This window comes from Balaenoptera physalus (assembly GCF_965194825.1).
Source record: "Balaenoptera physalus genome assembly, chromosome: 2".
In the NCBI taxonomy this organism is placed as follows: Eukaryota; Metazoa; Chordata; class Mammalia; order Artiodactyla; family Balaenopteridae; genus Balaenoptera; species Balaenoptera physalus.
This window is the reverse complement of record NC_138883.1, coordinates 98044888-98059114: the sequence shown is the minus strand read 5'-3', so window position 1 is coordinate 98059114 and position 14227 is coordinate 98044888. Positions and strand designations below refer to the sequence as shown.

General features: G+C 37.6%; 1 protein-coding gene across 4 annotated transcripts in view; it reads left to right on the top strand.

The window, feature by feature from the left end:
• MYO5A (myosin VA) overlaps positions 1 to 13998 on the top strand; it is a 216427-nt gene extending 202429 nt beyond the window's left edge. For all 4 annotated transcript variants that reach the window (XM_082444707.1, XM_082444706.1, XM_082444705.1 and 1 more), the window contains 3 exons: positions 1712 to 1886; positions 7370 to 7450; positions 7745 to 13998. In XM_082444707.1, the coding sequence (XP_082300833.1) occupies positions 1712 to 1886; positions 7370 to 7450; positions 7745 to 7897 (409 nt within the window). In that variant the 3' untranslated portion in view covers positions 7898 to 13998. The remainder of the gene's footprint in view (positions 1 to 1711; positions 1887 to 7369; positions 7451 to 7744) is intronic.
• The last annotated feature ends 229 nt before the right edge of the window (positions 13999 to 14227 follow it).

Genomic DNA, 14227 nt, shown 5'->3' with positions numbered 1-14227 from the left:
CCACTGCCCCACCCCCGCTCCCCGCCAGGCGAGCAGCAAGGGCAGACCAGGCACAGAGCTGCTTCCTCTTGTCTGACTGGACCCTCCCCTCTCATTCGTGATTGCTCCTGGCCGTGCCTTGCAACCCACTGCTTGTTAGGAACCCTGCTCCATGTGAAGATAACTCGTTTTTGTTTTTTGTTTTTTGTTTTTTTAAAGGGAACTTTATTTATTTTTATTTATTTATTTTTGGCTGTGTTGGGTCTTCGTTGCTGCGGGGGCTATTCTTCATTGTGGTGCGCGGGCTTCTCATTGTGGTGGATTCTCTTGTGGAGCACGAGCTTTAGGCATGCGGGCTTCAGCAGTTGTGGCACGTGGGCTCTAGAGCACAGGCTCAGTAGTTGTGACGCACAGGCTTAGTTGCCCTGCAGCATGTGGGATCTTCCCGGACCAGGGTTCGAACTCGTGTCCCCTGCATTGGCAGGCGGATTCTTAACCACTGTGCCACCAGGAAAGCCCTGATAACTCGTCTGAGGGAGTGGGGAGATGATGAAAACTACATAAAGATGAGATAGCTGCTTCCTCTCCTTTTGTGTGTGTTTTAATTGTACAGTAACAAAATGTCAAACTATAATGAAGATTGCTAATGTTTGATTGCTCTTATAAATTTATTTTGACAAAATACCTTTTTGTACCTATGGCAACAAGAACATGTCTAATAGCTCTTTTACTAATGTTTAAAATACGCCCCTCTCTATTTTAAGAAAAGCTGTGCTCAGTTTTGTCCAGCTGCTCCTCAGCATAACCTTATTAGCATAATGGATTTTTTTTTTCAAATAATTTATTTTAAAACAGCTAGAAAATTCACCAAGAGGGGGAAAAAGGATTTCTCCTACGAAAGCCTGTAGTTAATCTTAGGAAGTGTTGGCTTTCTTTTCAAATTTTCCATTACTCACATCCATTGTAGGTAGTGGTAAGAAGATAATGCTTTCCACTCAGGTCGTAGAATTTGTTTTTCTACAAGCTCTGTTTATACCTATGAAGCCCCTCTTTGCCTGATTACTAAGTCCTGACTGTGGGTCCATTTATCTCACTCTCATTTGCGAACCACTATCACTTGGTTGGCCACCTCTTGAAACCTCGCATTTGTGTAGTTTCTATGTCTCTCCTCATATTTTGGGTCTTTGTCTCTTCCCATGGCCCCAACTTGCCCTTCTTGCCTTCATCCCTGAGCTTCCTCAGGCCACTACCTCCATCACCCAGACTCTTCCCTAAAGAGGGCCGGAGCACAGGGCCTATGTGGGGATCTTGTTATTATGTCTACTAGCTTGGAGTCTGACTTAAGGAAGAGAGAGTACTTAAAGGATTATCAATTCTCACCTCTCAAGTTGTAAGAAGATATAAAGTGTTTTCTGCTTGGCTCTTTAATAAGGACACAGCCATATTATGTGTTCTATTTTGGTTTTTAGCACATCTTATTTCATAACTTGCTGTAATGGCTACATTTCTATCTCCCATTAAAGAGAATTATAGTCTCTAGAATTATACCTACTCTTATATAATTATGATTATAAGCCTCTTGATTATTTATAGTGATAAATTTTAAAGCACAGCTAATGATTTTAAAAAAACAGAATTTAACTGAAATTCCTGACAAAGCCATGCACAGAAAAATTAAGACATTTATGATAACATTCAGTAAATTTCCATCACCCCCCTTTTTCTGGCATAGGTACAATGTCAGTCAACTAGAAGAATGGCTGCGTGACAAGAATCTGATGAACAGTGGGGCTAAGGAAACCCTGGAACCTCTCATTCAGGCTGCTCAGCTTTTGCAAGTGAAAAAGAAAACAGATGATGATGCAGAAGCCATTTGTTCCATGTGCAATGCTTTAACTACTGCCCAGGTAAGGTGACTTTCCCTATTATAAAACAGCTTAACATTCATCAACGGTGACATTTAGGGAAGTAAAGAAGGCTTCTAGCTATTGCTTTTGTCTCTGAGCTGACTTCATCTGTGTCAGAGATGATATATATCAATATTGTAGATCTTGAAGAAGGGAGATTTTACCACAAGGTGTATTTCAGTACTAGTCACGGTCCTGCACATTCAACATTCAGTACTTATTTATCCACTCTACACTGTTCTGTATAATGTTCTAGCCACTAAGATAAAACCATGAACAAAACAAAGTCCCTGTTTTCAGGGGGGTGTACGTTCTACACATTCTATGGAGCTTGTACTCCATAAAAGAATCTTCCATATTATCTAATAATTGAATGATTCTTTAGACTTCTCTATTTTAAGACAAATAATTGTGTTTTTTTAATTGAAATATAGCTGATGTATAATATTATGTTAGTTTCAGGTACACTACACAGTGATTTGACCTTTCCATACATTATAAAATGATAACTGTGATAAGTCTAGCAATCATATGTCCCCATACAAAGTTATTACAATATTATTAACCATATTCCTTATATTGTAGATTACATCCGCATGCTTTATTTATTTATTTTATAACTGGAGGTTTGTACCTCTTAATCCCCTTCACCTATTTTAATACCCCACGCCCCTCCCCTCTGGCAACCACCCATTTGTTCTCTGTATCTGTGAGTATATTTTCATTTTTTTGGTTTCTTTGTTTTGTTTTTTGGATTCCACATATAAGTGAGCTCTTACAGTATTTGTCATTGTCTGACTTATTTCACTTAGCATAATGTCTGCAAAGTCCATTCATAGTGTTGCAAATGGCAAGATTTCATTCTTTTTTATGGCTAAGTGATATTCTTGTGTGTGTGTGTGTACCAGTCTTCTTTATCCATTTGTCTGTTGACAGACACTTAGATTGCTTCCATATCTTGGCTATTGTAAATAATGCTGCAATGAACAGAGGGGTGCATATATCTTTTCAAACTAGTGTTTTTGTTGTCTTTGGAAAAATACCCAGAAGTGGAATTGCTGGGTTGTATCATAGTTGTATTTTTAATTTTTTGAGCAACCTCCATACTGTTTTTCCATAGTGGCTGCACCAATTTACATTCCCACCAACAGTGCATGAGGGTTCCCTTTTCTCCACATCCTCACCGACACTTACTATTTGTTGTCTTTTTGATAATAGCCATTCTGACTAGTATGAAGTAATACTTCATTGTGGTTTTGATTCGTATTTCTCTGGTGATTAGTGATGTTGAGCATTTTTTCATGTACCTGTTGGCCATCAGTATGTTTTCTTTGGAAAAATGTCTATTGAGGTCCTCTGCCCATTTTTTAATCAGGTCATTTGTTTTTTTGATTTGAGTTGTATGAATTCTTTGTATATTTTGGATATTAACCCCTTATTAGATATATTGTTTGAAAATATGTTCTTCCATTCAGTAGGCTGCTTTTTCATTTTGTGGATAATTTCTTTCACTGTGCAAAAGTTTTTTAGTTTGATGTGGTCCCATTTGTTTATTTTTGCTTTTGTTTCTCTTGCCTGAGGAGACAGATTGAAAAAATATTGTTAAGACCAGTGTCAAAAATGTACTGCTTGTATTTTCTTCTAAGAGTTTAAGGTCTTAAATTTAAGTCCTTAATCCATTTTGAGTTTATTTTTCTAAGTGGTATGAGAAAATGGTCTAGTTTGATTCTTTTGCATATAGCTGTCCAGTTTTCACAACACCGTTTACTGAAGAAACTGTCTTTTCCACATTGTGTATTCTTGCCTCCCTTACTGTAGATTAATTGACCATAAAAGAGTAGGTTTATTACTGGGTTCTCTTTCCTTTTCCATCAATCTATGTGCCCGTTTTTGTGCCAGTACCATACTGTTTTGATTACTGTAGATTTTTAGTATGGTTTGAAATCAGGGAGCATGATAGCTCTAGCTTTGTATTAGTACTGCTTTCTCAAGATTGCTTTGGCTACTCAGAGTTTTTTGTGTTTCCATACAAATTTTAGAATTATTTGTTCTGTTCTGTGAAAAATGCTTTTGGTATTTTGATAGAGATTACATTGAATATGTAGTTGCCTTGGGTAATATGGTCATTTTAACCATATTAATTCTTCCACTTTATGAGCCCGGTATATCTTTCAATTTGTTTGTGTCAGCTGTACTTTCTTTTATCAATGTCTTATAGTTTTCCAAGTTCAGGTCTTTCACTTCCTTGTTTAGAGTTATTCCTAGGTAGTTTATTCTTTTTGGTGCAATTATAAATGGGATTGTGTTCTGATAATTTATTATTAGTGTATAGAAATGCAAGAGTTGCCTGTATATTAATTTTGTATCCTGCAATTTTACTGAATTCATTTTTTGGTTCTAATAGTTTCTTGGTGGCATCTTAAGGATTTTCTATATACAGTTTCCTGTCATCTGCAAACAGTGGCAGTTTTACTTCTTCCTTTTCAATTTGGATTCCTTTTACTTTTTTTTTTCCTGTCTAATTTCTGTGGCTAAGATTTTCAATACCATTTTGAATAAAAGTGGTGAGAATGGGCATCCTTGTTTTATTAGAGGAAATGCTTTCACCATTTTACCGTGAGTATGATGTTGACTGTGGGTTTGTCATATATGTGTTTTATTATGTTGGGGTATGTTCCCTCTATACCCACTTTGTTGAGAGTTTTTATCGTAAATGGATGTTGAATTTTGTCAGAAGCTTTTTCTGCATCTATTGAGATGATCATATGATTTTCATTCTTCAATTTGCTAATGGGGTGTATCACATTGATTGTTTTGTGGTTATTGTAAAATCCTTGCATCCCTGAGATAATTCCCACTTGATCGTGATGTATGATTCTTTTAATGTACTGTTAAATTCAATTTGCAAATATTTTGTTGAGGATTTCTACAACTATGTTCATCAGTGATATTGACCTATAATTTCCTTTTTTGTGGTATTTTTGTCTGGTTTTGGTATCAGGGTGATGTGGACTTGCAGAATGAGTTCAGAAGTTTTCCTTTCTCTTCTATTCTTTTGGAATAGATTGAGATGGATAGTTTCAGGTGTTAACTTTTATATTTGGCAGAATTCCCCTGTGAAGCCATCTAGTCCTAGACATTTGTTTGTTTGGAGTTTTTTGATTACTGATTTGATTTAATTACTTGTAATTTGTCCATATTTTCTGTTTCTTCCTGATTCAGTCTTGGGAGACTGTACATTTCTAGAAACTTACCCATTTCTTCTAGGTTGTCCATTTTATTGGCATATAATTATTCATAGTAGTGTCTTATGATCCTTTGTATTTCTGTGATGTCAGTTGTAACTTCTCTCTTTCATTTCTGATTTTATGTATTTGGGCCCTCTCTCTTTTTGTCTTGATAAATGTGGCTAATAGTTTATCAATTTTGTTTATCTTTTCAAAGGACCAGCTCTTAGTTTCATTGATTTTTATTCTGTTGTTTTTGTAGTCTCTATTTCATTTATGTCCATTCTGATTTTTTTTCCTTCTACTAACTTTGGGTTTTGTTTGTTCTTCTTTTTCTACTTCCTTTAGGTATAAGGTTAAATTGTTTATTTGAGATTTTTCTTGTTTCTTGAGGTAGGCTTTTATCTCTTAAACTTCCCTCTTCCCTCCCTTTTCATATTTCTAGCTGTGGCCTTTTCTTTTCCACTTAGAGAAGTCCCATTAAAAAATAAATATATAAACATTAAAGCTAGTTTGGTGGTGCTGAACTCCTTTAGCTTTTGCTTGTCTGTAAAACTCTTTATCTCTCTTTCAAATATGAATGATAACCTTGCCAGGTAGAATATTCTTGGTTATAGGTTTTTCCCTTTCATTACTTTGAATATATCACCCCACACCCTTCTGGCCTGCAAAATTTCTGCTGAAAAGTCTGCTGATGTTGTTATGGGAGTTCCTTTTTATGTAACTAGTTGCTTTTCTCTTTATCTTAAATTTTTGCCATTTTAATTATAATCTGTCTTGGTGTGGACCTCTTTGGGTTGACCTTGTTTGAGACTCTGTGCTTACTGGATCTGGATGTCTGTTTCCTTTCCCAGCTATTATTTCTTCAAATAAGTTCTCTGTCCCTTTCTCTCTCTCTTCCCCTTCTGGAACCCCTACGATGTGAATATTAGTGCACTTAAGTTGTCCCAGAGGTCTCTTAAACCATCCTCATTTTTTTTCATTTTTTTTTTTTGTTCAGTTTCAGTGATTTCCACTATTGTCTTCCAGCTCACTGATCCATTCCTCTGTATAATTTAGTCTACTGTTGTATTCTTCAGCTCTTTTGGTTCTTCTTTATATTTTCTAACTCTTTGTTGAAGCTCTCACTGTATTCATCCCTTCTTCTCCTGAGTTCACCAAGCATCTTTATAATCATAACCTTGTAGATTGCTCATCTCCACTTCTATTAGTACTTTTTCTGAGGTTATGTCTCGTTCCTTTGTTTGGAACATATTGCTCTGTCTTCTCATTTTGCCCAGTTTGCTGTCTTTTTTCTATGTATTAAGTAGGTCATATACATTTCCCGATCTTAAAGAAGTGGCCTTATGCAGGAAACATCCTATGGGGCTCAGAAGCATGCTGCCCTCTGGTCACCAGAGCTATATGTCTAGGGGTACCCCCTATGTGGGCTGTGTAGGCCCTTCTGTTGTGGCAGGGCTGAGCTACTGTGGGCTCAGTGGTGGGTAGGTCTGGCCCCTGGCCTGGTTGGCTGCCCTGCCCTGCTTCCTTTGGTTTCTGCTGCCCATTTTTTGGCAGGGCCAGCTCATAGCACGGCTGGCCACAGGGCTCAGGGGAGGCCAGGGCTGGTGCTGGCCCATTGGTAGGTAGTTAAGCCCTCAGCACTAATTAGCTAGAGGGAGGATTCCAAAATGGTGCTGAGGGGCAATAACTGATCATTCAGGGAAAGTCTTACTTAGCTGTGCATTGAACTTAAGGAAATGAAAAGATGGGAAGGGCATTGGAGAACAATGGCCACAGCATGAGGCAAGGCATAGGCATAAACATACCCACTTTTCTTTTGCCTAGTTATTTCTGTGCTGACTCTTGGATTTTTTAATGTTCATCACTTATCTCAAAACATAGAAATCTTACATAGATTACACATAGAATACATATAGAAAGTAACTAGCTGAATACACAGGACACTGTTAACTATTGTTACTTTGAGAGACTGAGAGCATGCGGGTGGGAGCACTTTTACTTTTCATGTTTCTTCTAATTTATGTTGCTTCTTAAAGTGTAAAATATTACATTAATACATTCTTATTTTAAAAATTCAACTAATAAAGGTAAATGTGCCTTCAGAACCACTCCCTCTCCCCTCTTGTCCTAACCAATCCCTGAGTAGAACTGAAAACTGTATGCAGAGATCCTTTTAGTTTTCCAGATTACAGGTACCCAGCATGTATATATTTGATAATATGCTAAAGACTTTGATCATTTTATTTCTCCCAGATTGTCAAAGTGTTGAATTTGTATACTCCAGTTAACGAGTTTGAGGAAAGAGTCTCTGTGTCATTTATTCGTACTATACAGGTAAGATCTCCCAGGCTTTCTTTTGCCTTTGATTCACCAACACAGTCGTTTGAATGGAAATTTTATAATTTATTGAAGGGTAATGCAGTTTTTATTATAATTGTTTTATCTCATTTTTATAGTGCATTAACTTTCTTGATAACACCTTATTGGAAAAGTGAAGTGATTTTAAAACAAATATAAATATTCTTCATTAGTTGAGGATTTTTGGTAGAATTTTGTCAAAAAAAAATCTTTATAGATTCAAAGAATTGATGCTCTGTTTTTTTGTTTTTCTTTTTTTAATCTTCTCAGATGCGTTTACGAGACAGGAAAGACTCTCCTCAGCTGCTCATGGATGCTAAACACATCTTTCCTGTTACCTTTCCTTTTAACCCATCTTCCCTTGCGCTAGAAACCATCCAGATTCCAGCCAGCCTGGGCCTGGGATTCATATCACGGGTCTGAAAGTGATATCAAGGAAAATATTAACAATACACTTCTTGCCTGAAATAACCCATTATTTCAAGTGAGCTACTGAAAACACATTTTAAAAGAGATAGTACTTATTATCTCCCAAACAAGGGGTTATTGACTGGAACTCCCCCTAGAATACTTTTCATCATCTTGGAAAGAAAGATAGGCTCCTTTGTGCTGTGTTACCTTTATAACAACACTCATCCTTGATCAGTTAGGTATCTGCAGTTGACGTGCAGGTGAATGATGGAAGGAAGGAAAAAAAGTGTCTTCAGCTGCCAGCATTTATTTTAAATCCTTATCACTGCATCTAAATGATATCAAAAACCTAAATTCCAGATATAAATATGAACTGTTGTTAGGAAGGCACCGACAAGGAACCTCCTGTGTGCTAACCAGAAGAATTGAAAGAAAAGTCACCACTGAGTACATATTATACCAGTTTAGGAATCAATTATGTTGCTATTGTCCAACTGGAACAAAGAAATAAACTGGCAATATGTAAAGTAACTGGTCAAGTAGCTCCCTTCTATGTGTCACTATGATGTAGAGATATTAAGAGAATGTTGGTTTGCTATAGAGCATGGAAGTCCGTTTGTACCATAGTTTACTGAGCATTTTAAATTGCTGCTACATACTATGTTCTTTAAAATGTAAGCGATATTCATATTAGGCACTACAACAATAAGCTTCTCTTTTATCAATTCTGTTTACAGTTCAATCAGATCAGTTTTAACTGGATTATGTGCACATAGCTACAGATTCACCTGCACAAGTAGCAGACACTGGGAAGTCATGTAGTAATATGACACAATGTTTGACATTTAAGGATAGGATTAGGCACAGTGGCTATTGTTGATGTCCTTTATTCAGGATGTGTTACATTGATGTGCTCATTAATGTTCCCTGGGTGCATATCACATCAGGGTACAGTGTTCTGTGAAGTGACCTATTTTTAGTTATCAGATCTGCTTCCTGCAGTGCATATTTTCAACCTTGACAGGTTTTCTTTCTTCTTAATTTATTAAGAATTAATGTCAGTCAATATCTAGAGAGGATTGTCAGAATATTCATGATTTAGGTCTTGAAATCTTAATTATTTTATAAATTATGCAAAAGAAAGTATATAATAAATAATTATGATTCCATTTTTTAGGCTTTGCAACTTCTATAAATGTTCTCAATACCACTGGATACTTTAAAGAGCATCATATTAGAAATACATTGACCTATATAAAAATATAAGGAGATTGCTGAATTTTACAGAGGATTTGGTTTAATAAGACCCAGATTCTATATGTTTTCATTCTGAAATTCTAATTAAACATAGTCTCCATTTTTCCTACAAATCTTACACAGTAAATGTTTCAGGTTGTGCAAATGCAAATTCTTAGCTTTCTTTAGAAACTCTGGTTCTGAATTACAATCATAGATTTATATAAATTAACTATTAGATGGTCTATAAAAAAAGACATCTTATTAAAATATGTGCAATATTATAAATGCAAGTAAAACATTTTCAAATCAGTGATAAATATTGCTATTAAAAGATAAATTCTGTCTGTTAACTTATTTGGGCCTCAAATTCCTCATTTATTCAGTGAGAGTGTTAGACAGCTGGTTCTTAAGGTCCCTTCCACATCGGAAGTTCTCTCCTCGCAGTACCTGAACCACAGAGAAGTGAGCTGCAGGTACTCAGTAAGGTTACCCTCTAATGGAAAGACTAGAGTTTGGTGCCTGTTAATTTTGAGGGACTAATAAAATGTAAAATCACAGGTTTGTGTAGCTATAGTCTTTCTTAAATGTACATGATTTATGTACACGCTTTTACAAACTTAATTAGTTTAGGTAGTTTTTATTGAATTGTGTACTGCTGTATTCGATTTGGATACATTTATTTATTTGCAAAACCAAGAAAAATACTAACTCAATCCGATTCTCTCTATTTTCCCTGGTTGTCAATGTGGTCTTCAATGAACTGTTGAAACCACGTGGTTAGTACTGAATCTGTCAGAGTCTAAGAACATAGATGGGACTTGGGTGGGAGAGATGCTCCAAAAAATGTCACCGTGATTGTAGGCTCTCCCCCTCAGACCTAGAAATCCTCCCAGGCCCTTTCCCAGCTCAGTCCTGTGTAGCATGTCCCGCACACACCCTGAGTCTTGTCAGGTCTTCAGGATCACACTCTAGCTTCCACTGCCACTGCAGCCCTTTATCTTTCCTGCAGACAGCTCATATCCTGAAGCATGTCTAGTCTGGGCCTTTCTCTCTTTCCTGTCTTCTATCTTTCTGCTGCAAAGTGCTGGAGCCTCTGTTCCACACCTGGGCCAGAGTCTCTCCTGTTCAGGGATGGCCACACAAAGATTATGATATTTCAGGGCTCCAACTTCCTCCAAGGCCTATCTAGAACCCCAGATGCGGATCTGAATTAATTTCTCTTAGTGGTCTGAAGATCTTTAGTCATAACAGAAATACCTTACAACCAGGGAACCCCAAGTCCTGGTAAGTCATTCTGTGTCCTACTTTCTTGAGGATGCAGCAATATTCTGCTGACTGTGGGTATCCTTGGCCTCTGAGGACTGCTCACCTTTCCCTTTGTCCATCCACACTTTCTCACCCAGCTTCAAACACACCTGCACCAGCCCTCCACTCCATCCACCCACTCATTTATCTGCTCACTCTGTCCCTTCCTTCAGCCACATCCTGTGTCCCATCGCCTGTCTACTCACCTGCTCTGACTCTTTTGAAGGCTGTGGGTGAAGGCAGTCCTCAGTTGCCCCACTGGCCTGCCTGGGGGCTTCCCTTCAGGCCAGTCTTTGCATGAGTTCTTGCTGTTCTCACTTCTCTGCAGTACAATCTTTAGCATTATCACTAATTTGCTTTTTCATAATTCCTCTATGACATACAATAGGAATTCAAAGAAAGAATTCTTTGAGAAAGCAACAGTTCATTGTTTTAATAGCCCCTTCTCAATAGTCTCCTCCCCACTCACTGTACAGAGAAACTCAGCTCACACCTTGGAAAGCAAAGCTGAAAAATTAGAAGCAGTTTCCCTTCTTGTAACTTTTCTTAGATTAAGGCTTTGCTCTGCCTGAGAGTAACTATAATGAAGGGGAAAGATGAGTATGGGGTCAAATCCATGAAGTGTAGTTTCATGATTCCTTTGGAAGTTGTGAAAATGCACCTGACACTTCTTTCATCAATTGCAAAAGTACAACAATATTTATTCCAAAGCCAACTGATAGGAGATTTGGGGATTCGGGTCAGTTTGTGTCATTTACTTTATTATTTCCTTCATTTTAATGGATAATTGAGAGTTGTCTCTTTCTGGGTAAGTGATTATGTATAATATAGATCAAATCTTTTAATAGCAGTGGCGGAGGCCGTGAAAATATTTTATTAGCATTTCAGTATAGTGATTGTTGTGAGAAATGACTTCCCTGGTAACCCTAGGTAAAAGGGCATCTGGCACCATCCTGAGATGTCCTCATATTCTCTCTCTCTCTCTCTCTCTCTCTCTCTGTCTCTCTCTCTTCCACACACACACAGAGTCTTCAGTATCTTCAACTGTTTAGAATAAAACAAAGCAAAATGTCATGTGTGGCGCTTCAGTTCTCCTGGTGAAAGGTAATGTAGAGACAGTACCTTGTGTCTGGCTATGCTTCACTTCAGCCTTTCTCTGTTACCTCATCGTGTCCTCACAGCAGCCCTGGGAGGTAGAAGGGCAGCTCCTACAGTCCTTATCTGATGATAATTTGAGAGAGAGATAAGGGCAGTGACTTGCCTGAAGTCACTCAGCCCTCCAGCTGTGCTGTCTTCCCATATGCAGCAGTGGCACCGAGGGCACATGTGGGGCAGGAGGTTCCATTCTGTTCCTCCTGGTACCTGTGGGGTGCCCCAGTCCAGCAAGAGGTGCTCCTTTTCCTTATCAGAGTTGGCAACTGGCATATGGGAGGTGAGGAAATGATGAGTACCAAGTTCTTGGTGCTAATCAGATGGGGCGCCTTGTGGTCTCCTCTTTGTCGTAGTTACCTGCTATAAACTAGGTTTGGCTTTTGTAATGAATCAGTGCCCCCCTGGAGGGTACAGTACTCTGTTTCGGTCATTAATTAGTAGCAAGCTCTCCCAGCCTGACAAGAAGCGGTGAGAGCCTCCCAAAAGGAAAGCGGAAGGTCGCTGTCAACACACAGCCCTTCAGAGTCACTGTCAGAGCCACCAGGTGAGCTGTGCAGCCTGCAGAGGACCTGCAGCTGCAGGCCAAGCCCCTGGGTCCCTTCTGAGGGCTGTCTCCCAGGCAGGCCATACATAAGTCAGTGTGTATTTGAACATGACGGTGTGTGCATGCTTCCAGTGTTGGCTTTGGAGCCAAGAGGTGTGCTGTGTGCATATGTGTTAGAGAGGCCCTGTGTATGGGTAAAGTGCATTGTGATTACTTCTCAGGCTGTGCTGTGAGGGCCGCCTTAACCCCTGCTCCCTTCCCTCCTAGAGCTGCCTTAAGTTCTCTGGAACGTCTCCTCTGTAAGGGGATGTCTTGCCTGGAAAGGATATCTTGCCCTGTTTCTCAAGGTGTCGTGAGGGTTTGGGTGGGTGTGGCCTCCTTTCTTCCTTCGTTCCCTTTCTGCATGACCCTCCCCTCCTGTTACTTCTCCTTCCCTTCTTTTCTCTCATTTCCAAACAGGTATTAGAACTGTGAGGCAGCAGCAATCTCAGAGCCAATGAAATGTGGTCTGAAAGAGTGTTTCCTGAGGTTAGGGGGCTCTGTGTTACAATTAAGCAAATGAATATATGGAAGAAATATAGAGATAAGTTAGATTCTTGGTAGTATTTAAGTGGCTTGTTTTCCACTGAACTGACCTGTGCTTAGTAAGGCTAAAAGGTATAACTGTAAAATCTTTCATGGACATTCATTAAAAAAATTTTTGAGAACCCTTTACCCGTATCAAAGATGGAGTGAAAATAGGAAAGAGTGCTATAAATTCTAATTCATTGTATTCAGTATTACCCTAAATTAAGTCAACCTGAGGTTACAGTAGATTTCTCAATAGATCAGGAACTGAAAAGCGCTATGTAAAATATCTGCCAAAATACATTTTATACATTTTTTTTTAATTTTATAATTTGGTCTAGCTAAAATGGTCATTAGCTCAATTTAATGGGTGTTATTAGATTCATTAAGATGTCTGAAAATGAATAACATTTCCTTAGTATTGTAATGTTTCTTGAAATATTTGAAAGAAAAATGTTTTTTGAGTTGAAGCTGGTATGTACAATTCAGTGCTTGGTAGGTCAGTACATTTTCATGGCATTTTTCAGAGTCAGTAGATTTAAATATCTTATTGTCATTATATGTTATAAAAACTTGGTCTACATTTCAGGCTCTCTACATCACTTGAGCCATTTAATTTTATCCAACATATGCTGAATTTTTCCTTTAAATGTGGGTATGTGTGTTATAATTTATGATTCCTAGTTATGTATTTTTGTGGAACACTGGAGTTACGTTGATTTTCATGTGTCCTTGGAAAATTTAAATTGCTCTAACAGTGTTGCACAGAAATGAGCTTATGACATTTAATATATTGTATTTTAATTACTAACTTTAATTGTTAACTTACTGTGAAATGGATATGCCTTTTAACTACAATGACATTGAACATTGCAGTTTTTCAAATGTTTTCCCTTGTTGGATCTGGAAAAGAAATTCTACTCTGATCTACATATAAAAACATGATATAGTTAATGTTTGAAAAGTTCTTAGGTAAAATATTCATCCTTAAAAAAGCAAAAGTACTGAGAAGTGAAACGCATTATCAACCAATACTAGTTTTAAACTAAACCCACCCCAGCATATCTCACATGGAATTTTAAAAAATAAGTTAATAATACACCTCATATCAACAAAAGCCTTTGAAACATGGGTTTTCACCAGATATCACCTAGTGCTAAGATGAAAACCAAAACAATATCAGATTGACATTTATGCTCTAAATTTGTAGTTGTCTAATGTTGTACTTAGTAAATGTGCATCATTAATGCTGTGTTCTCCTAGATATTATAGAAAATTGTTCAAATAAAGATATGGATATAAAGGATTTTTGTTAGTGTTTTATAAATAAACCTACAGCACATACACCAACGTAGATCACATTTGGGGCTAAAAACACACCTTTAAAATTTAAAAAAATAGAATTAAACTAGAAATCAGTGACACAAAAATAGCTGGAAAATCCCAGAATACTTGGAGATTAAACAACACACTTCTAAATAACACATGGATCAAAGAAGAAATTGCTGGAGAAATTTTAAAATATTTTGAAGTAA